The 23,194-nt window shown below is 42.1% G+C and overlaps 1 protein-coding gene across 2 annotated transcripts in view; it reads left to right on the top strand.

Annotated features, from left to right (window-relative positions):
- Positions 1 to 23,194, top strand: part of RUNX2 (RUNX family transcription factor 2) — a 225,041-nt gene that overhangs the window by 82,549 nt on the left and 119,298 nt on the right. The window contains exons 3-4 of one of the 2 annotated variants that reach the window (XM_019642790.1): positions 13,135 to 13,490; positions 22,260 to 22,416. In XM_019642790.1, coding sequence (XP_019498335.1) covers positions 13,135 to 13,490; positions 22,260 to 22,416 — 513 coding nt within the window. Of the gene's footprint in view, positions 1 to 12,175; positions 13,491 to 22,259; positions 22,417 to 23,194 lie in introns of those variants that run through there. The other variant, XM_019642791.1, reaches the window with a different exon arrangement.

Below are 23,194 nucleotides of genomic sequence, written 5' to 3'. Positions count from 1 at the left end.
GCAGCTTGCAAATTAGATTGATGAGCAGTTAGAGATTATAGGGCAGAGGTCGCATGAGCCAGAATGTCATCAATGGGATGCCAATTTAAGATCTTAGCAATATTGATTGCCTCGAGTATGTTTAGTGTATTCTGAATATTTGATGCACTTGGTCCTTCTATCCCTTCCAATTATTGTTAAGCACACACATTCTCTACTTCCTTTATGTCAAACGTGTCTCACAAGCTACTTGCTTCTATATTTAGTTTCATTTATCTGCCTTATTTTTCTTATTTTCTAAAGCAGAATGCTCTTAAATAATACAGTAAACCACAATACACTGGGTTTGAAAGACCACCACTATAGCGTAGGTGCTCAGATATTGATCCCTGAGCACTCAAGTACATAGAGTGGGGCTGAGGTGGCTGGAGCCACTCATTTCTTTATGCCAGTATGACATTCAAAATATTGCCATTCTCCATGTGTTTCATAACTAGGGTAGTTACTTAGGTGTGGAAGTACTAAGTCACAGAGCACCTGCAGCTTCAGCTTTATACTGCTAAACTATTATCCTAAGTCTTTTTCCCCAATTCACATTTTCAGTAAAATGCAACACAGTTCCCATTGCTCCACATCCTCTTCAATGTTTGATCATTTCAGACAGAACCATAAAATTTAAGAACACGAAAACTATATTTTAAAGGACAGAAAATTCAGGTCCCAATAGAATTTTAAGTAAGTTTATTTATGCATTGAGTCATTTTAACAAATATCTGTGAGCACTTATTGTATTCTAGATATTATGCTAAGTGCTGAGGATTAAAGATGACTAAAACCAATCCCTGCCTTCAAGGAACTCACATTCTATTGGGGAGATATTTATGTGAACAGAGAATTCAAGTAATGAGTGCAATAATGGATGTAAATGCAAATTCCATTAGCACTGATGAGGGAGAGAGAAAAGTATGGCTGAGTTTGGGATAAGAGATATTAGGGGATGTGTGGGTTGAGGCTTTTTCATGTTCGTTTTCAAATTTATGTTTCACCTTTTAACCCTTGTGGTTCTGTGATGATACCTTGAAAAGGCCAGAACCGTGAAGGGGCTTATCCTGTACGAAGATAATACGGAACCACTGAAGGGTTTTAAGCAATGCAATAACATGATTGAAATGATATCCTGAAAAGAGAACTCCGATGGTGATGTGGAGGATGGAATGGGATTGAGATGAGCATGAATGGAGGCAGAAAGACAAGTTAGAATTCTACTGCAGTTGAGATTCAAGGTGATAGAAGCTTGAACTAAGGCAGTAATAGTGGAGGTGGAAAGAAAATAAACATGAATGATATTCAGGAGGTAACATTAACAGAATTAGGTGACAGACTAGAAGTGGAAAATGATGGGGCAGTTTATCATAATACTTAAGTTTCTGCCTAAGTGGGAATATTCAATCATTCAATCAACTAATATATATCCATCATATACCATACGGTAGGGCTTATGCTAGCTGTGGGGCTCTCTAGGGCTACTATATCACACTACTCCAGGGGATACTGTTCACATCGTCTACACATGGAATAAAGTAAGAATGGTATTTCCTAGACTTCTTTAGTGGTGTGGTTTCAGATTATCTGCAAACCAGACAAACATAGTCCTTACCAGTATGGAACTCACAATCCTGTATACAGTGGTACTATTAACTAAGATGGAGAAAAAATAAGGACTGTGACAATATATAATAAATTGTAACACCTTAACTAGTCTCCATATTTAGAGTTATGGGCATACCATAATAATGCCCTTCAATAAGGATAAACAGAAGTGAAGCAAATTAAAAACAGAAGAAAGACTCTTTCAATGAAAATACTAGATATAATCCACATTTTCAGCAATCTTGCAGAAGAATAAGCTTTAAACTAAGTGAATTGATGAAGATCGAAATATTTCATCAATTTCTTTCTTACTTGAAAATAATGAGAATAGGGCCACCCAATAGGAATTCAGATTTGTTAATTAGCCATGTATTATACATAGAAATCTGATCTAAATGTCAAGGTCAAAACCCTAATTCAGCCTTGCTAGGAAGAGTCATGTAAGGAGTTAGATTTTAAGGCATGTGAGAAATCCTGTTTCAGAATGCCTAAGAGTCAACATGTCATGGTTAAGTCTCAAGCCTGGTCATCAAAAACTGTGGAAAGTTAGAGGTTTTACTTAGGAAATAGAAATAAATATATTCGTTGAGCAAAGATGTGAATTAACGGAAAAAAGAACTATATTGTCAGAGGAAAGAACACCGGCCAAGTAAAAGCTTTTTTCTTTTTTCTTTTTTTTAATAGGTTAATTTGTTTCCACTTGGGTGTAAGTGTACTTTCACGGTGGCACCAAGATTATCTCTTATAAAACTCTTGTAAAGATTTGATGATGGAATCCATCTGATTTATTAAAAGAATCTAATTAATTTGACACCAAAGATAATACTTACAAAAACGAAAGATAACAAGCTCGAAACGTATTGTGTTTGTAGCATATTTTATTTAAATAAAACTTAAGATCTAAAATGGAGTTAAACAACAAAGAAGGCACATCTTCGCTTTTTTTAAATTACATAACAAGAAGCAGATGACCTGTATTTTTGTTGCCGAAGAGTGATAACCAGGTAAAGGCACACACACACACACACACACACACACACACACACACACACACGCACGCACACACACAGTTACTCTTACACATGATTGAAGTCCAAACTCTCCTCTTACATCTGCTATTGAAACTTCAATTAGGTACTGAAAGTTATGTGTTCTTTTGTGGGAGAATGTAGAATTATTGCAACTTGTATTTACATTGAGTAATATATTTTTAAAAAGGGAAGATGACGACAAAGCAGGGAGGTCAGGAATCACTCTATAAGGTCTCTTATACCCACAGAGCTAAGGCTGAGCCAGGATTAGGATGAAAATAATTGAGTACTGGCTGGCCTTGGGTGCAAAATTTAAACATGGGTCCAAGAATCCTATTATTCAAGCTAATATTTTAATGCAATATTCTTAGAAATCAAATTTTATATCAAAAGCTCCATGATGAACAAAGCATCAAAAGTTTAAATAAAAATAGGATCCAACTCTACACTTGTGAGATTCTTTTGTCTCACCCTATGACTGGCTCTGCCCAGAGGACCTTCCATTCAATTCCCCTGTTCAGACCAAGGCAGGTAATGGACTGGAAGAGTGGGACAGGGCCCAAGAGCATGGAGCCTAAATGCAGCCTGCACATTCTTCCTCTCGTTCATGTGCACAAAGGTAGCAATAACAGTAGCAAGGCTCTCTGTGACTTAGCTATAAGCAGCCTGGCCAACTTTATTTCCCCACTACATTAAAACATTCCCTTTTAGAAGGGATGGCCCCTTTAATGTTCCAACAAAAGATTTTTTCCCCACTTTGATTATCTCAGTATTTTCTAAAAATACTTCAAAGACCTTTAAATCTGCTCATAAGCAATACTTAAATAAATTTAAGAAAGAGTGTAGTCTGGTTCTCATGGAGATTCAAGATGCATACAGCATATTAAAAGCTGGGAGAAAATTAACTGTGCTAAGTCTATTTATTTTGTTTACTCTAATATTTCCTGGTTTGTTTTACTGCAGAGCCATAGCATTGCCTAGTCTCTGACGTCAAGGACAATTAAGGCAGCAGCATTGAAGCCTGCTCCCCTCCTTTCCTGCATGGTGCTATCATTTTGCTCTTTTGATCCTGCAAGATATCTATCCACTTTTCCTGACTCTTGCTTTTTATTAGATAGATGCATGAGGCAGCTTTAGAATTCTTGCATGTGATTTTATTATGTGTATTTTAACAGAAATGTGACTATGAGTTCTCATGGAAGATGTCAAAAGGACTCTGGGGAGGAAATATTGACCAACTTTTCCTCTACTCTCTGTCCATACCTTCTTCTGTTAGGAATATATGTCTTCTAAGTACTGTATTTTGCCATGTATAATGGGCTACCGTGTAAAATCTGCACCCATATTTTTGGCCCAAACTTTCAGGGAAAAAAATCTTTTACTTTAATTTTTAATTCAAATTTTTATTTGTTTATGTTTAGGTACTTGACTTTTGTATTATAAAGGAATTTTAGCATTTATTTTTTAACATATATTATGGTACAAGAAATTTTATGTAACAAATAATTATGAAACACAAGAACAGATACAAGGTACAAGCAATTTTATGTACCAGTAACAAATTTATGATATTTACACATCATAGAAAACCAAGAACTCTTTGTTGTTGCAAGATCATCACAAGTTCAACAAAACCGATGATTGTATTCTAGGATATATGGATATCGTTATTGATTTCTAGAGTTACACTTTTAACTCATAAGCATAAATAAAAGAACATTTATATAGATATGGAATTAGGACTACCCATGTATAATGCGTATCCTTATTTTTCCCTCACAAATTTGGGCAAAAATGTGCACATCACACACAGCAAAATGTGGTATATATAAGGTGTGATCAAACAATGCGGTCAATGTTTCAATTTAAAAAATTTATTACAGTAAAAGACATATTGCTATTAATCCCCTTCAAAATATTCACCCTCGCTTCAAACACACTTATTCCATTGTTCTTGCCACTTTCTGAAGCAGTTCTGGAAGTCCTCTTTCGTGAGTGTCTTTAGTTGCACTGTCATGGCTGCCTCCGTGTCCTGAATCATTTTGACTTTGGGGAAGAGCCAGAAGTCGCACAGTGCCAGATCCAGTGAATAAGGTGGATGAGGACACATCGTAATGTTTTTATTTGACAGAAATTGCCGTATCAGAAACGACGTGTGACATGGAGCCTTTCCATTGTGATCACAAAATACAGTGTATGCTGCTGCCGAGTGCCATCCAACTGGAAAGCAGGGATCTTTAATACAGGAAGCGGCACGTTGAACCTTAGTAACAATGTGTGCCAAGTTTCAACTTGTTCAGTGCAGTTAGTCGGGTGTGAGCTACAGTTGAGAGAAGGTGTGTTTTAAAGTGTGCTGTAAATCATCCTTCATCATGACTACACTCCGTGTCACACATCGCTGATGGTATATGGCAATTTCTGTCAAATAAAAACATTACGGTGTGTCCTCATCCACCTTATTCACTGGATCTGGCATCATGTGACTTCTGGCTCTTCCCCAAAGTCAAAATGATCATGAAAGGTAAATGTTTTGAAGCGATTCAGGACATCGAGGCAGCCACCAACAGCACAACTAAAGACTCTCAAGAAAGAAGACTTCCAGACCTGCTTCAGAAAGTGGCAAGAACAATGGGATAAGTGTGTTTGAAGCAAAGGGGAGTATTTTGAAGGGGAATAATAACAATGTGTCTTTTATTGTAATGACTTTTTAAAAATTTAAATATTCACCGTATTGTTTGACCACACCTTGTATTTATCATACCTATCAGGTAGAGATAAATCATTCAATAGACCTGATGCAATGTCAGAAATGCTTACCTTTTATAGTGTTCCAAATAAAGTGACTCAAAATGGAAACCAATGTGAATAAGAACATCTTAGCAGCCAGAAAATTGAAATCTTAACGTTATCAGTCTGGGAACCATGAGGAAAAACAGACCACACAGTAATTTGAACAAAGAAAGTTTAATATTAAGAACTGTTGACTGTAACAAGGGGTTGGATTAACAAAGAGTTGGCTAGGAAGAAGTAAAGAGAACTCTAAAGACTACAGGTATAAGAGCACCCATTACCCCCAGGGCTGAAATAGAGCAACCAAAGAAGAGTCTTTCTCCCTTCTTCCCCCAGGGCTGAGAACCACATCTTGTTGGGAGTGCACAGCCTTGGCTCCCTGGAGGGCAGAGAAGTTGCACTGGTGGAATTTGCTGGAAATCTGCCCTCTAGGGTGCTGGGGAAAGCTGTTCACAAGCAGGTGTCTCACCAAAGGCACACTGCAAAACAGCCAAGGGGGGAGGGTGCTGGGGAAGCTGCTGCTGGTGGTTGTGCACTGCAGGAGCCTGGCACTCTTTGCAGAGCCGAGCCCTGGGGAAGCTGCTTGTGTGGGGGCTGCAGGAGCCATGAGCTGGAGAAGCTATGTGTGCTGGGCTGTAGAAACCTGCTGTTTGAGCACAAGGGGACCAGGAAACAAAACGCTTCTCTCTGGCAATGTTTCTCCGATGCCCTCTGCTGACAAAATACCAATGCCAGCGGGTAAAGAGATTTATTTAAAGGGCCCAGATCCATTTTTGCAGAGCAGAGAAATAAGATGAATTGGACCTGAGAGGCAATGAGTTGATAAGTGGCACACCTAGAAAAGAAAAATGCTCTGGAAGAAAAACAGTGACTTTCAGGAATGTGGTTGAAGAACAGATTCCGCCCAACAAAAAGACAATTCGACGTCAAAGAAGAGAATCATTGCTTATAGAACTTGATTATGGCTAGATGGGAAGAAGGCAGTCCTTTCTGTAGTAAGAATAGCTTAGTTCAGGGAAGCCCAGGGGAAAAACACTGGAGGAATAGCTTCTGAGTATAAAATGCAGAGGAGGAAAATCTTAGGATGGTTCCCTGGAACTACATTCCCGAGGATTGCAGCTGATAAGACCAAACTGGACTCTTGCTATTTTAATATTTTTCTCTTCTATTTTTCCTACCTCTCTCGTTTGTAATTCAAATTTCTCACACTGAGAAAATGCTGCGAATGTTGATTTTTGTACTCTGTTAGATGGACTGAGAGTTTTGTGGTTTACATTTCTCACCCTCATGGCAGGGTGTGGAAAAGGGACAAATGGTTCAGGCCACCCTCCCAAAGTATAAAGTGAAGCTTTTAGAGCCCTGGGCAGTGGGATTAGAATTGAATAACACCTTCCTTGTGGCCTTGAATGTAATATGCAAGGTACATCCATAAAGAATGGTTAAATTACTACAGGAAAGCTATAATTTTAGGATGTTCTTAGATATTTCGTATTTCATCAAAGACCTGTGTTAACTTTTGCATATAATATTCCATTACTTCTCAAAGATTACTGCCACCACCGTAGGACAATTACCAACACCAAAATGCCAAATGGCTGATTTGGGAAAATTAGTTTTATTTCTCTGACCCCTGGGTAATAAGTTAGACCCTTTTAAGAGATAACATTGGTCTCTTCAGGTAAATAGGGTGTCATTTAGTAAGTTGGTATTTTAGTCAAACATAATGTGTGTCATTTTAGTCAGTGCCATTCCTGGAGGCCAGTTTGACAGGTGCTCCATAAATGTGGTTCTGAAAGATCACAAGTCAAGTGTCAGCCTTTTTATGACAATGCCTGCTCTATAAATGCCTGAAAATGGCCCATGGGAATGCTAACTAGAACAACAAGGAAAGGAGGTTTTATAATGCTCAGCCCTCCAATACAAACATTTCATCTCTCATTACAGTCATGCAAATTATTATAGGTCCATAGACAAAGGGAAAAGTTTACTAAGCTTAAAACAGATCAGACAGTATTTAACTCTATCAAAATTAAAATGGAAAAACATGTCAGAAAGCTTTGGGATCACTTAAGTTATTTAAGCTGTCTTAAAAGTATATATAGGACTTGTGAAGATATTGTATACCAGAATATCCTTGGTAAGCTTGTTTATGTTTCCTTCACAATCATCTGTAAAACAGATAGAATAAACCCATTAAAGTCTTACCTATTTTTTTCATGTTCAGACTACGTGGAAGTTTTCTTACTCTGCTCTCATCCGTGCAGTTCATGTGCTTCCACTATGAAGGGCAATGGAAGATGCTGACATATAGAGAGGTATAAGACAACTGTTCTCAAGGAGCTCATGAAAAAGCACTAACTCCTCACTCTTTTCTGTCTGTTTTGGCACATCCAAGATTATTAAGTGATAAATGTTAGTTTAAATGACTAACACTTTCTACAGGAAAGAATAAATGACATATTTTTCACTTTTAAAGAGCTAATCTAGACATCATACACACTCCATTCTAGTAGCTTTTAATATCTACTCCTGCCTGCTGTGGCATTCTGCCAGCGTCCTGCACCCCTTTCACTTTAGGGCAGGAGTTGGCAAACTTTTTCTGAAAAAAAAAAAAAAAGAGAAAAAAAGAAAAGATATCAAATACTTTAGGCTTTGCAGGCCATACAGTCTTTGTCACAACTGCACAATTATGCTTTTTTAGGTGAAGGCAGCTGCAGACAATACATAAATAAATGAATATAGCTGTGGCCCAATAAAACTTTATTTGCAGACACTGATATTTGAATTTCATATCATTAGCATGTATCATGAATATTCTTCTTCTTTTACTTTTCCCCAAGTATTTAAAAATGTAAAACCCATTCTAGGAAGCTTGTGGGTCATACAAAACTAGGAATCAGGCCAGATCTGGTCCATGGGCTGTATAGTATGACAACTTCTGGTCTAGTGGCACTGCTCCTTCTTCAAGAGCTAGGTACCCTTCACTTGATCACAGTCCAAAGGGAAACTCTCTAATGATGGTTCTGCTTATATAGCTTTCCCATACAACACATTGAAAACTTTAGCGATCGTCCATAGGCCCGTGATTTTCCATTGCATATCTGAAAGGTTATTCCACTTTATTAGCTGGTCCATTGAAAACGATCTTAAGATTTTACAGTGACTTCTTCACCTTTTGCCAAGAAAAAGTATATATAAAACAATGTATAAGGGTTAGAAAAGGAAACCTGAAAGAAGCATGGGTTTTGTTCCCAGTTGGGGGGATTCAGTTCTTTGACTGGATACATAGCTTAATCCTTTCACATCTCATTTTTTGTCTGGAAAGTCACAATGACCAGGTGTTGTTACTAAACAGTTATATTAAGTGTTAAGGGATATGAAGGGGAAAATTATGCTTGTATCTTCCAGAGTAGCCACATTTTCAGGAAAATGTATGGTCTTTTTATGCCATAACATATAACAGAAAAGATAAATATTTCTGAAGAGGAATCTAGTAGTTGATTTGTTCCAAAGACTTTGGGGTAGAAGAAAACCTAAACCTGAGTGAGATCATTCAAACTATAGCACAAAATACACACATGTAAAATTTCAAGGTTTTCCTATGTGCCTACTATTACCAGGAGAGGTTTGGTTTAGGGGTCTGTAAAAATGTTTTCTTCTTTTAAGTATAATGTTCTGAGCCAAGACATCATCAGTTCCAGGCTCAGTCAGTTCCAGTTGAAAGTGTGAATGTTCAGCAAGAGGATATTTTTGAAAGGAGACTGAAAATCTGCTGTGCCAGATACCTGAAATGTTGTGAGGGTATTCAGTGGAAAATTTCATTTCCACATTATAAATAACTGTAGAATATTTTAAGGGATCCAAGTCCAGAAACTTCCAAGAGCTGCTTATATTAGTTCCAGTGAAATGTGAAATGGAGGTAGATGCCCAAGGAAGGCTATAAAGCTGAATTACCGGATATGATTAATTAAAATAAACAATTCACCATTGATTAAATTGCCCTTAAAATCCACAGTCAAGGTACCCAACCATTGAGGCCTGCGTATTTTCCTATCCACCAAGTAAAACAAAGAAAGAACAAAACAGCGATTGAGAAAGAAAGAAGGAAAGTCCCCAAGATGATTACTTAAATTCAAAGTGCCCAGAATTTCTTATTCAAAAAAGACTTGCCTGGTCGCCCATATTTGAAATATTGACTGTTACTTAGAGTCTTCAAATTTTCTGGGAGTTCCCTGTTCTGTGGACTTCCTGGGAGGACAAGGACAACCCCAGAGAAGGTGACATATCACCTACTACGGTAGTTACTAAATTTCTGTCTCCCTTTGACCACAGAAATAATCCACTTCCTGATACTTCTCCCCTCCTTTGCAGCCACCACACCTTTAAAAACAAAACAGAACAAGTTAGAGATCTTTGTTAGACAGTGGTACAACGTGCCCCAAATAAAATCGCCCCGTTAAAAGGAAAAAAAAAAAATCCATGCGCGCGCGCGCGCGCGCGCGCGTGAGTTGTGTGTTATTCATTTGTGATTGTCAGTGTGTGGGATGTTCGAGAGTGTGTGTATGAGTGCATGTGAGTGGGTGTGTAAGGCAGGAGAGTGATGGATGCCATCTCGTTATTATTACTATTACAATTACTATTACTATTTCTATTACTATTTTTGAGGGCTAAGCCTGGCTTCCTTTCACAGGTCGGCCGCCTGCGGCTCTGGGGAGGCTCCGCCTTGGTGCGCGCAGGCAGCGCGGCAGTGCCCAGGGTTAGAGCTCTCCCCTGTGACCGAAAAGATAATTAAAAATCGCACGCGCAGGAGACAGCTCAGTTCCTCGCTGAGCATCAAGTTCGTCTGGATAAGTGGGTTTTCTCACCCCTGCGGCGCGCGGGCCGGCAGGCCCGCAGTCAGAGGGCGAAGAGTAGCTTGGGGAGAGGGTGTCATAACGAGGGGTGCAGAATGCTTCTTGGAGTCAAAGAGGGTGGCAGGCGGCTGTGGGAAGGCCTAGGAGGCTGGAGCGGCGCGGTGAGGAGGCTCGCGTCTGTGGGGGGATTTTAGGGAGAGGCGAGAACATGGAGAGAAAAGTGGGAAAGGGAAAGACAGAAGAGAGGCGTGGAACTGTGAATGGAGAAAGGGAATGTAAAAACAAGAGGAGGGACCAAGAAGTGTCCCCTGAACCCCATCCTTAACCCCGCGAGGGCGCACGCCTAGCCACACCCCTTCCCTCTACCTCTCCCGCGGTTGGAAGCCCCTCTGTCGCTGACACATCGCTTGATAGAGGGTAACCCTGATCTTCAGGTCACACAACTACAGCCCTCCAAGTTCATCTTGCGCTTGAAATAGGCTCCCGAGTCAGTGACAGGCACCAGTTCCTCTCCCCCACAACTCCCCACTTTCGAAGCTCTTTCAGGCCCATCAAAGGCGCAGACTCCAGCGCCCGCTGTGCGAGTGGAAGCAATACTTTAAAAACCGAGAGGGAGGGTCGTGGCAGGTCGCTACCAGGGTGAGAGAGGCGTTTGCGCTGAGCTATAAAAACCCGAATTAATGGGTACTTGAGTTGTTTTAAATAAGATGGGGGCAAATGAGTGATGACTCAACTATCTTCCTTAATACCTCGAGGTGGAAGCATTCTAATTTTTCATTTTATAAAATCACTTATGACTGTGTCAGCTTCCCTGTTAAGCATCTTTGAAACTTTGACAACCGATGATTGTTTTTGCAAACCCATTTTAAAGCTTTGGAAAGTTTAAAGGAGTTTGACAGTAAGCAAGGAACGTAGCAGTATACAACGTGGAGGGGGACCGGCCTGGTGCCCCCTTCTTAGGGGTGCAATAGCCTCAAGCGGATTTCCCGGCTTCTGCGGGCGCCGCACATTGTTTTGTTTGTTTTGAAGGCTCAGAGTTTGAGGCTGGTCGGAGACACCCACGTGCTTCTGACTCTCATCAGCGAAATGATCGCCTCAGCCAGAGTCGTGTCTATATAAACCACAAAAACCTAATCATTAGAAATCCCAGCCTCCAAAAACCACATTTTAGGTAAAACTGCCGCTTTTTTCCCGCGCTCCTTCATCCTCTAGACCACAACTTTTTGGGGGATCCAAAGTCGCTTTTTAAACCCACATTGGGAAATAAATACATAAATAAATAGCCATTGAAGTATTTTGCATATTTTATTTTGTATTTTTACTCACCCCCCGCCTCCAATGGTGGAAGAAAGTTAAGACATTAGACTTAGTTTTAGAGGCAGAATAGACTTAAAAAGACTGAATTGATGGAAAACTGCTGGGGTTTTTCCTCAGCAAGGATTTTTGCAACTTATTTTAATCACCAAGATGACAGTTTCTCAGTCCTTAAAAAAAACAAAAAACTCATCCTTGTTCTCTAGGAACAAGTTTGAATATAGAAGAAAAAAGTGTTCAGCCACCCACTTGAGTTTCTAAAAACTATTTTGACGCGTTCCCCCATTGTGTGTGTGTGTGTGTATGTGTGTGTCACTTAAGACAAAAAACACCAAAACCCTGCAAATCTTTTTCCCCCTGGGAGCCGCTCCGGCAGAGGTGGGGGGGTGGGGTGTGGGGTGGGGGAAGGGTGAAGAGTGTTGAGAAGTCAGCAGAGACGCTCAAGAATTTTCCTTCCTCCTCTGGTGAAGTTACAACGAAAAATAACGACAGTCGGATCAGCCGGCGGCTCTCTGGAGTCTCAGCTTCAACCTCATCTGACCAAGACGGGTTCCTTGTCCTGGGGGGAGGCGGGCAGAAGCAAGAGGACGAGACCAGGCTCGATCCCCCTAGACCGGGGGTGCCTCTCTCGGCTTCGGAAGCTGCGCGCCGCGACCGGGGGGCTCCTTCTCGTGGCCGGCGGGCGGCGGCAGCGGCTGCGATTCGCAGGCTCGAGATCCGTTGCCCTGAGCTCCGCTGCCCGCGACTTACCTCCTGGCACCTCGAAGCGCGAGGGTCAGGGGAGCTTTGCAAATAGCAGGAGGGAGTGGACGCAAGGAGGTGGCGGTGAAAAGGGCGAGAAGAGGCGAAGGGAAAGGAAAGAACCGAGCCGGGGAGCCGGGCTGGCAGCAGCCGCGGGAGGAATCTGAGCGTGCAGCCGGCGCGGGGGGAGCGGTGGCCGGCGCGGGGGGAGCGGCGGCCGCCGCGGAGGAGGCGGCGGCAGCGGGGCGGACGCCTGCAGCTGGGTAGCTGCGCGCGGCGCGGCGGTGGCTGGCAGCGCGCGGCTATGCGGGCCCCGAGGCTGGACTGCTGAACTCACTCAGCTCCACCGGCGGACTCGAACTGGGAGGGGGCGCCAGCGCACCCAGGACGCGGTGCCCCAAGGGACCCCACTCTAAGCTGCAAACTGAAGCAGCCCCCCCATCCCCCGCCTCCCGGGCCAAACACAACACCGCACCCGTTCGCAGCTGCCACCCCGGGTGTTCCAAAGTCTCCGGCAAAGATCTGCGCCTCCCGGGTCCCCCACCCGCCAACCCGACTGCTCCGCATCGCCGCCGCTGGCCCCAGTCAGACTCCGCTCTGCAGTCGGCTTCATCGAACTCGATTTCTCACCTCCTCAGCCCCATCACCTCCATCTCCTTTCCCCCGTCTCGCCTCCACCCCCCCAATTTCCTCCTCCTCGCCCCTCATTTCCACCCTCCTCCCCCTCCCCCGGCCACTTCGCTAACTTGTGGCTGTTGTGATGCGTATTCCCGTAGATCCGAGCACCAGCCGGCGCTTCAGCCCCCCCTCCAGCAGCCTGCAGCCCGGCAAGATGAGCGACGTGAGCCCGGTGGTGGCTGCGCAGCAGCAGCAGCAACAGCAGCAACAGCAACAACAGCAGCAGCAGCAACAGCAGCAACAGCAGGAGGCGGCGGCGGCGGCGGCGGCAGCGGCGGCGGCGGCAGCAGCGGCCGCGGTACCCCGGTTGCGGCCGCCGCACGACAACCGCACCATGGTGGAGATCATCGCTGACCACCCGGCCGAGCTCGTCCGCACCGACAGCCCCAACTTCCTGTGCTCCGTGCTGCCCTCGCATTGGCGCTGCAACAAGACCCTGCCCGTGGCCTTCAAGGTAAGAAGCTGCGGCCGCCCCCCCCCCGCCCCCGGCCCGGCGCCGCGGGACCTGCCCGCCGGCGTCTCCGTGACCGCGGGTGCCAGGGCCCGGACGCGGCCCGAGGCCTCCTACCTTGGGGGCTCTCACTCGAAGGACCCCCGGGTCTTCCGGATCTCCCTCCAGATCTCCCAGTGGGCTCGGGGTTCAGTGACCCCGCGCAGATCCTCCCCTCTCCCACCTGTGCTCGCAACCACCACCTCAGTCCTTGTCTCTTTACCGGTTCATCACCTCTCAAGCCTCCGGGGTCAACGACTCTAACCCACTCCTCTGAGCCGTCTCCCCTCCCCCAATAGCCCCCAGGTGCCCACTCTGTGCGTCGCCACCGTGACTTGCTCCACCCCGCCCCCATGCCCCAGGGGTAAGGATCCCCGGCATTCTCCCCGCGGATTCCCGCGTCATCCTCCCCGGGCATCCCGGCGGACCCCGCACTGAGGGCTGCCCGCGCCGCCCCTCCCCGGGATTCCGCGCGCTCCTATCCTCACCCCTCCCAGCGGAACACCTCTCCGGGGGTCTCGGCGCCCTCGGCTCCGACTTGAGCCTCTGCGGCCCCGGCCCCTCCCGGGCTCGGGGGCCGGTGTTCGTGGGGTGCCGGCGCCGGGTGTTCGCGCCCGGGGCGGGGCGCCCGGTGCGGGGCGCCGGGTGCCGGCTGCAGCGCGCGGGCCACATTACTGATGCCCAAGACGGTTGCGGGCAAACCTACGGACTAGGGGAGTGCGTGAGGGGGTGACAGGACGGGGGCGTTTGCTAGGCTCGCAGACTCATGGCAGTTCCCGTTACCGGGAGGAAGGTGGGGCCGCCGGGGTCGCCGCGCACCCGTAGGCAGGGGAGCCCGGGAGTTCGCGGCGCTGGACCCTCCGGTGCAGGAGGCGCGGGCCAGCTGAGGGGGCGGGGGCTCCGGCCGCCTCTTCCCCCGGGGACTGAGCTCCCAGCCTCGCCCCGCCTGGCGGGGATGAGGGAAACATGTGAAATGCCTTCGGTTCGCCCGCCTTGAAATCTAAGGTGAAAATCTGCGGATTTGTCTTATTATTTTTAAGGGATTTGGTCCCAAAGGTCCCTCTGGTTTCCGAAGGTCGCGGGAGGCTCGGGCCGTGGCCTGGGCGCGAAGGGAGTGACCCCGGGGCCTGGGAGCGCCCTCCGCGCACCCCGGGGCCTCCTCCGTCCGCCCGGCCCGTTAGCTTGAGGGCGGGTGTCCGCGGCGGCAGTCGCCTGCAGCGGCTCGGCAGGTTGAGGATGGAGGGTCTGGGGCCTCTGGCAGTGGCCAGATGAGTGTCCATAATGCGACCCGAATTGCCCCGGGGCAGCCCTCGCCAGGGGGAGACGCGGAGCCCCCATGGCTGAGCGCGCGCTGGGTTGATGGGGGAAACGGGTTCCCGGACAGTCCTCGCTGGAGGGACTAGACGCGGGAATGGAGGGGGCGGTGAGCCAGACAGGGAGAAGAGCACTCTCAGAAAGCCGCTTCCGGCCCTGTCTAGCCTCTGAACTCTTGAGATGGGCCTGGGCCCCCTGGGTTCTGGGATCTACGGAGAGCAGGGTAGGCAAGGCCTTTGGGGAGAGGGGAAAACGGGAGGAATCGTGCCAGTTCCTCCACTGTAGACCCCGGGGCCAAACTCCCACGGGCCACTAGGAGTTCCCGGTTGTTGAACCCCAGTCCCTCCCACGCATCGAATCATATTCGGTGTATAGGTAGGGTGGAAGGAAAGCAGAGTCCAGGTCGCTTAGCGCTGGTTATTTTGCTAAGTCTTATATCAGAACAGAAATCAGGATGAATTGTTATGGAAAGGGGATGTTGCATTCTGGGGCAAGTTTCATTTTGCTGTTGGCTCAAGAAGTGTGTGTGTGTGTGTGTGTGTGTGTGTGTGTGTGTGTGTGTGTGTGTGTGTTTAACCGTCCCATTTCTCCTTTTATAAACCACCCATTTTGTAGATTGTTTTCTTCCTTGAAACATGCAAAGCTCAGAATATTGTAGAAATTTAAATTTCCATACCAATGATATCTTTTACAATGTTCATTGTCCAAGGGCCCAGAATTTCTAATTAGCCTTATGTGAGAGTATACATTTATTTCCATCCCCCCTCTAAAAAAAACCCCAAACACAAAAAAACCTGGATGAAAACAGCAAATTATACAAATAAGTGGATATTTTGTCTATATAATGCCACAAGTCAGGGTATGTGAAAATTTAAGGATAGGTGCTTACCTTTTTAAAGATATCATTTAGATGTTTGATAGTCTACATTCCGTTCTGCTAAGTATGTTTAAAGTATAACTGTATTGAACTATTCTCTTACACTTGTGCTGAATTGATTGTGAGCATCCGTATTTTAGACAGAAAGGATGTTTTTGGCATAAAGATAGAATGCAATTTAGTTTGATCTACTCTCAGATTTTGGTTCTTCAGATTTTTCTCACCATCACCCTTTAAAAATTATTTTGAAAGGAAATTGCTTTCTTTGCTATTTATCATACTTATTGATAATTACAGAGTAACTTAACTTGTAACCAGTAAACAAAACCATAGATAACACATGGCCATGTTAAAGTAAATATTTTAATTCACGTTAATTGAAAAATAAATTGAGTTAACCTAAAACTGGACTGCTTTCCCATCCCCATACCGGTATTTAACAAAATTCAGAAAGTGAGTGATGGCTGAATTTCACTTAATATAGAAGTTTTGTCTCTGCTGAAGAAGGTGTATAGCTATTTGAAAAATCCAGATTTTGACAACAATTTTTGTTTTCATCTGAAGGTTAGTAACAACGACCTCTTTTTACCTTACTTTTGAGATAAAAGCCTGAGTGCAGGGGGCTTTCTACACTTGCCACAAAATCAAATACATCTGCAGTGAAGAAATAATGTGAAGAAGTCTCAGTTTTAACAGTGGTGAGCAATGTGATTATGATATTTAGTGCTATGTACAAAGTAAATCATAGTGTTGTTGGGTAGATAACAGACAGGTAAATTTATTGAGAAAAACATACAGAGAGCTTAATTTTTGAGCAATCTGGTATCCAGATCAATATAATACTTATTGAGCTCACATTTTATGTCTGTGACACTGAGCCTGGCACTGTGGAGAATCAGAAATAAATTCAGTAGATTGTGTTTTCATGTTAATTTGAAATAGTGCTTCAAAATGATGTTGACAATGTATTCAGTCTTAAGTAATGTATTATGTTGTTCATCTGATCTTGTTTGGGGATTGTACAAGAATACTTAATTCGTTTCTGCTCGCCATGTAAAAATGTAGAAACAACTAGTATACTTTAAAATATGTCAAGTTGTTTATTAGCATTGTATTTTTAACAAAGTTCTGCAGTTTTGAAATGTTCAGTCCTCCCAGGTGTCAAGGAAATGGAAATAAATATTTTTAACATTTCTTTCAGGTGTATCTCACTGAAAGCTTAAAATAGTTAAGGCATACTATTAGAGGATCCCAGGCCTTTCTGTCCTCGATAATTCTAGTGACGAGAAAGCAATTTGCAAATTCAGCTCACTAGTTAATGGTCAGATAGAAATAGTAGAGAGAATATGTCAACCCTGTGTGCAGTAGCACCCTTATAGTTAGGGGTCTGTCAGCATTTCTACCATGAAGCCTGGTGTTCAGGGTTCATAACTCAGTTGCTTTAAATAGCTTCAATCTGAAACACTATGCAGAAATTTTAAGTCCAGATGTATATTTTAAAACTAAAAGTAGTGCAAGGCTATTGCACTGTTTTAAGTTAGAGGACACTGGACTATATATATTTACCAGTATCATATGTTTTTCTGGCAGTGTTAAAGAAAACACATTTTTAGATATATGACCTACTATTCATAGTTAATTCTGTATGTTTAATGATAGCTTTCAGTATTTGTCATAAGTAGGGTTTCAAAATGATGGAGCGATTTCTATTTGAAAATAATTTTTTTGACATTATTTGCCATTTTTCTCTTCAGAAACAAGTATAAGACTAATAAATATTTGACACTAGTGAGTTGTATTTTCCTTACATATTCAGTGATCAGATTTTATGTTTGTGTTGTTTTTAATGCAGTTATACCTGAACAAAGAAATACATGTAATTATACCTAAACAAAGACATGTTATTAACTTGTGAAAACCTTATTAAGCCTACTATGAATCATTATGCAAAATTATGTAAATCATAATAGATTTCAATTGTGTGAAGACACATTTATGCCTTTAAATGCAATAAAAATTATTTAAAGTTAAAAATGTTAGGACTGAATATATGAAACTTATTGGCAAGGTCATCGCAATAAATACTTTTAGATGGAAAACATATTTAAAAATTTTTTAGTAAACTTACATTTCAAAACAGGAAGGATAGGATACCTTTCACTATTTTTTTCCCCTTTGGCATTGCTGTTTGTATCCTTTCAAAAAATTTCAGAATATCCATCATTAGATGATCTCAAACCAGTTTGATACATAGCACATTAATTCCTGGCTTAAGCTGATATAATTTCCATCAAATCTCTCTTTTACATACATTTTAAAACATGAAATGATACTTTATATTATATTTACTTTTTTCTCTACAATTCAGTCAGGTTTTCCTAAACTCAAGGTTAAATTACAAAAATTAACTGTAATGTTTGTGAAAATTTTTGATATGTTTTTAAAAGTTATCTTGAAATATTTACCATAGGAATAAAATTTTTCCTTACTGCAGTTACCTCCTTACCTCTCTTTTTATTCCAAAGGAAGATTTGATAAGAGTCTATCTTGAAAAATAATTACATTTCAACTTTGCTACAGGTACAATGTGCCAAATGCTATTGGTCTGTAAGGATAATTGATTAGTTAAGACTAGACTTCTATCCATGGAAATGTAACAGGCAATTTTTACTTCCGTATAATAAGACCACAAAAACAATTTTAAGGGTCTGAGTTAATTCTCCATTGCTCCTCTTCCAAAGCAATTCACAAATTTAGTCATAAGGAGTCTCATACAAAATTTCAGTAGCATTTCTAGAGTAAAATATCCTTTATTTTGTACAAGCTACGTATCATGTGATTTAAATGCTAGTTATAGTGAGGTGTACTAAATAAAGGAACTTCTTTCTTAATTCTGAAATGTCAGGACATAAAACTACTTCCCCCTTTCCCATGAAGTTTCTTATATTTGTAGATTTTACATTTTAAAAACACCTAGAAATGTAGTTGTTAAGGTTTCATCACAAATTTTCTTGGCAGAACAGAACTTTTGTATTGGGTAGCATAGAAACAAATTTTAATGTGTGCTTACTCCTAACTAGCTAAAGAACGGTTTTTGACTACTCTCTCTCTACCCCTTAAAATGTTTTCCATTGCTTGGGTTTGGTACAGATGAAATGTGTAAAAATTTCTTGATTCTTTTGGTTTTCTTTTAGATAAACACAGTTGAGAATCTCCAAGGGGAACTTTTTAGCTTCAGAGATCTACTTTTTTTAAAAAAAATTCTCAACCATATAATAATGCTCCTGATTGATATAAAGTCAAATACAGTATTCCCTCCCCCATTTTTTTTCCTCAGAAAAACATTGGGCAGTCTGATTTGGTAGAGTAAATAGCAGGAAAAAAAACACACCCCGATTATATTTAGCCATCAAAATAGAGTTCAGCCATAATAGGAAAAGTTGTCACTATATTATGCTAGTTAGCATTTTTTTTTCAGACCAAGTTCTAAGCCTCATAGCTGACTCACAATATGTGATTACCTATTTGTTTTGTTATTAAATGTAATATGTAAGACATACCAGTATTTAATATGGTCATTATTATGATGCTTAAGCTAAGTAAAATGCATTTATATATTTCACTCTTAGGGATTTTTTCTTTCATATTTTCCCATATTGAATCAATTTTCCTTTTCTTCTAACTAAAAAACCCCCATTATGTTAAAAATATGCAGTAAAATAATAATGTCTCAGAGCTCTTGAAAATCTTTCTATTGGGGCAGATTTCTTTACTTTTTTTTCCTGAAATTTAGCCAGGCTGGATTGAAAGCCATCAGAAGTCATCCTTTATCTTTCAACAGCAACAAAAAAAACATCTCAAGACCTGAAGTGAAGAATTATATATTCAGTTGAAGCCATTAAGGATACTCATAAGTAAGAGCTTATGTTTACCACACAGCAGACTTGGAACAGAAGTTAGCCTCCTCGTCTTACAAAAAGTACATCGTTATAATTACGTTCTATACTTACATAGTATCTTCTACATTTTACAGGCTTTAAAAAAAACTGATTTCCAATTTATATTGGAAAGCTGTGGTTCCTGGAGATGAAGTTACTTCCTTCTGTGAGATCATGGCAGATATGTAGCCGAGGTGGGAAAAAAGTGGGGCCTCTTGATCTTTGGTGCATTCGCTCTCTTCTAAATAGTACAACTTTTTTGCCTTCATTAATACGCTTACGGGCTCCATATTTACTTTGACATAGAAAGCCACACAGCAGGTGCTAAAACGCAATTTGCTGAGTGTAAAAAATGCCAGACGTTCAGATGAATACTGGCAAACACAGTCAATTATTTCGGTATTTTCAAATGTTCACATTTTTGGCATTGTAAAGTTGAAAAATTGAAAAGCACATTGCCTCCATCAGGAGTACAGCATTACCTCCAGGCAATAGCCACTTGAGGCACTAGATCGAGTAAGTAGGGAGGAACTCGTGTTCTCAAGGGATTTATCCTTGACCTGGGAGGTTTTTCAGATTGAAGAGAGGAACCATATACTCCAAGGAAAAGGTAATTGGCGTGATTCCCTCTCCTTTGCGATGGAAAACGTTGTCAGAAAACTAGTTTGGAGCAAAGGCATACTGTTGCTAGTGAGAGATGCTGCCTCGACGTTTAACTGGTTCGCTCAGAGTTTTATCCGGTAGCTTCACAGACTGCTGACTGTAGGAAGTGATGCTCTTTTTGGAGCTCTTTCATTGATTTATTTCAAAAATATTTATCAAACTCTGTGCCAGGAACTGTCTTTGAAGTTGGGCATATAGTACTGAACAAGACAGATGAAGTCCCTTCCGTCATATAGGGTAGTTTTTTTCTATCTAATATTATCTGGACTCGTAGAAGTGAGTCACACAGCTTTGGGCCAGTATCTCAAAAGGAGTAGATAGATCATTAATATATGCACGTGAAATGAGGATCATTAGAGTACAGTGGGATGCTGTGGAAGTGGGTTCTGTAATTTAAGGAAAGCTTTAGGATTTTAAACTGAATAACGAAGTGCTAAAGAAAGAATGGAATTGAAAAACCACCTAAGAGAAAAGTAAAGGTGAAAAAAAATATTGCCAAGTTTTTAGTTTGATTATTTTCCTGGCTGGAGCAGTGGGTATAGTGGAGGAGTGTTGGGCTAGGGTTCATGGGTGGGGGAAATTCAGCCCTAAAGTATAGTTATCGTGTCTGTTTTATCACACTCTGAGAAATCTGCTCTGATAAGCGTATGCACACATTATTATTGGGAGCATAGGCTTAAATGCTTAGGTTTGCCTTACAAAACTCTTAACAAAGGAGGGAGTAACACTGGAAGAAGGAGAAAGAAGAATGGGATACTTGCCAGACAGGCAAGCCCATATGGATGTTACGTCAGAGTAATGGGGTACCCTAGGTGGAGTCATTGCCTAGTCACCATGAGGGCATCTGGAAGCTGAATGAGGAAGAGATGGAAATAATATGAATATAGGATCTTGGAAGTTAGTCGAGAGAAAGGAGGTTATCAAGGGGCAGGGTCTTGGTAATGGGTTAGGAATATTGTGTTTTATACGTGACGGTGAAGGCTTTGCACCGACATTCCCTTACCAGGTTCTATGTTAGTCAGAGGCACCCATTTGCAAGTTAGCTGACTCTGGTTAAAAGTGTGATCCCTAGCTTTGGAGCAGTGAAAATGTTTATTAGCCTCAAAGACCGATTTATTCTGGTCCTTACTTGACTGAGCTAATCTGCTGAAAGTTACTTGTTGAAGATTAAGGAGGCAAATGTGTCATTCCAAGATGGCAGGTGGGATAAGACAGGATAGAAGTTTGGCTAAGGGTGTATTTTCTGTATATACCACTCATTTCTCAGTGATTAGTATCAGTCGGTTTATATATCTTTATTCTGCACCCAGACTTTAAGCTTCTCAGTGTCTTTGAACATCCCACTGGTCCTACTGCAGAGAGGACATTTAGTAATTATTTACAGTATGACTAAAAGCTGAATATCTAGCCCAAAGTAAGGAGATGAAATGTAGTCCTGGGTACCACATCATGTTTCTGCTTCCATAAAGTCAGGAATGCCAAGGTTTCACCTAAACGTTTGTTCCCATAGAGCTGACTAGACTTTCTTTTTTAGCCTGTGATCCGGATGAGACCACACCTCAGGGCTCTCCAGGCTGCAGACAGGGGGTGCCTTAATATGTACGATGCAATCTGTAGATGGGGCATCATCCATCCTTCGGTGGCATAATTCCTATGGACAACCTAACATGAGGATTTAATAAAAATGTACATGTATTCTGTGAAGACTCCAACAACAAGCCAAGGAAACTTTTGCCTGCCTTTGAAATGGGTGGACCCTGAAACATTGGTCTGTTTGAAGTGGCCTCCTAACCCATGTGCAGATACTTCATTCCTGTCTGCCACGCCTGGACTAGAGCACTAAGTCCTGATAAGACACATCACTGACAGAGAGAATATAGTCTCTGTTTTGAAGCTTTTCTGATGTGCCATTATTGCTGCTGTGTTTCCTGTTTTATGTAGGTGGTAGCCCTCGGAGAGGTACCAGATGGGACTGTGGTTACTGTCATGGCGGGTAACGACGAAAATTATTCTGCTGAGCTCCGAAATGCCTCTGCTGTTATGAAAAACCAAGTAGCAAGGTTCAACGATCTGAGATTTGTGGGCCGGAGTGGACGAGGTAGGTCGCTGATTTTTCGTATTGGTAATGGGAGAAACATATTAGGATGCTCTGATGAAACGAAGGCTAGTCTGTGTACAAATCAACACCCTTTTCTACTGAATAGACTTACTGCAGGTTTTATTTAAATACGTTCAGATGAAGTTGAGTGTTTTTCTGAGTATTCAGGCCTTTTTCATTGGTTTTATGATATTGAATATTCAAACAATGTTTTCAGAAGAACTTGTTCCTAATTTCATTGGGTGTGAGCATATCAGGTGGAGAGAAGGACAGTTGTAGGTTCAAGTTCTGGATTATGAGGAGCCAAATAACTGAGTAAATTGAGTGGCAAAGGGGAAAGAACAAGGAATGCATTGGAACAATTTCCTGATAATGCCAGTTTTGCTGTAAGTGGTAGTAGCAAGGACAGTTAGCATAATGCACTTCATTTATCACCAATGTTACCTCTTTATGATTTAATTTACTCTTATAATAAGAATATTTAAAAATCACGTTTTTTTTTTGTTTTTTTTTTACAGAAGGCTTTTCATTTAAATAAGTGAATAATGTGTTACTTGTGTTAGAATGACTATGAGTTGCCTAGGCAGATGATCGGACTTGAAATATTTTCACATTATTTAAGGGTTTCCGCCATCCGAATTCATATTCAAATATTAGGAATCCTTAAAAAGATCATAACATAGAAAATAACCCCTTTTAGGGTTTTCATAGCTATTTTACAAATGGGCTTAATGTTTTTAAAAATAGTCTCTAAGGAAAGCGATTTTTGGCTTTATTT

This window comes from Hipposideros armiger, unplaced genomic scaffold, assembly GCF_001890085.2.
Source record: "Hipposideros armiger isolate ML-2016 unplaced genomic scaffold, ASM189008v1 scaffold_72, whole genome shotgun sequence".
Taxonomy (NCBI): domain Eukaryota; kingdom Metazoa; phylum Chordata; class Mammalia; order Chiroptera; family Hipposideridae; genus Hipposideros; species Hipposideros armiger.
This window is presented reverse-complemented; position numbering and strand designations above follow the sequence as displayed.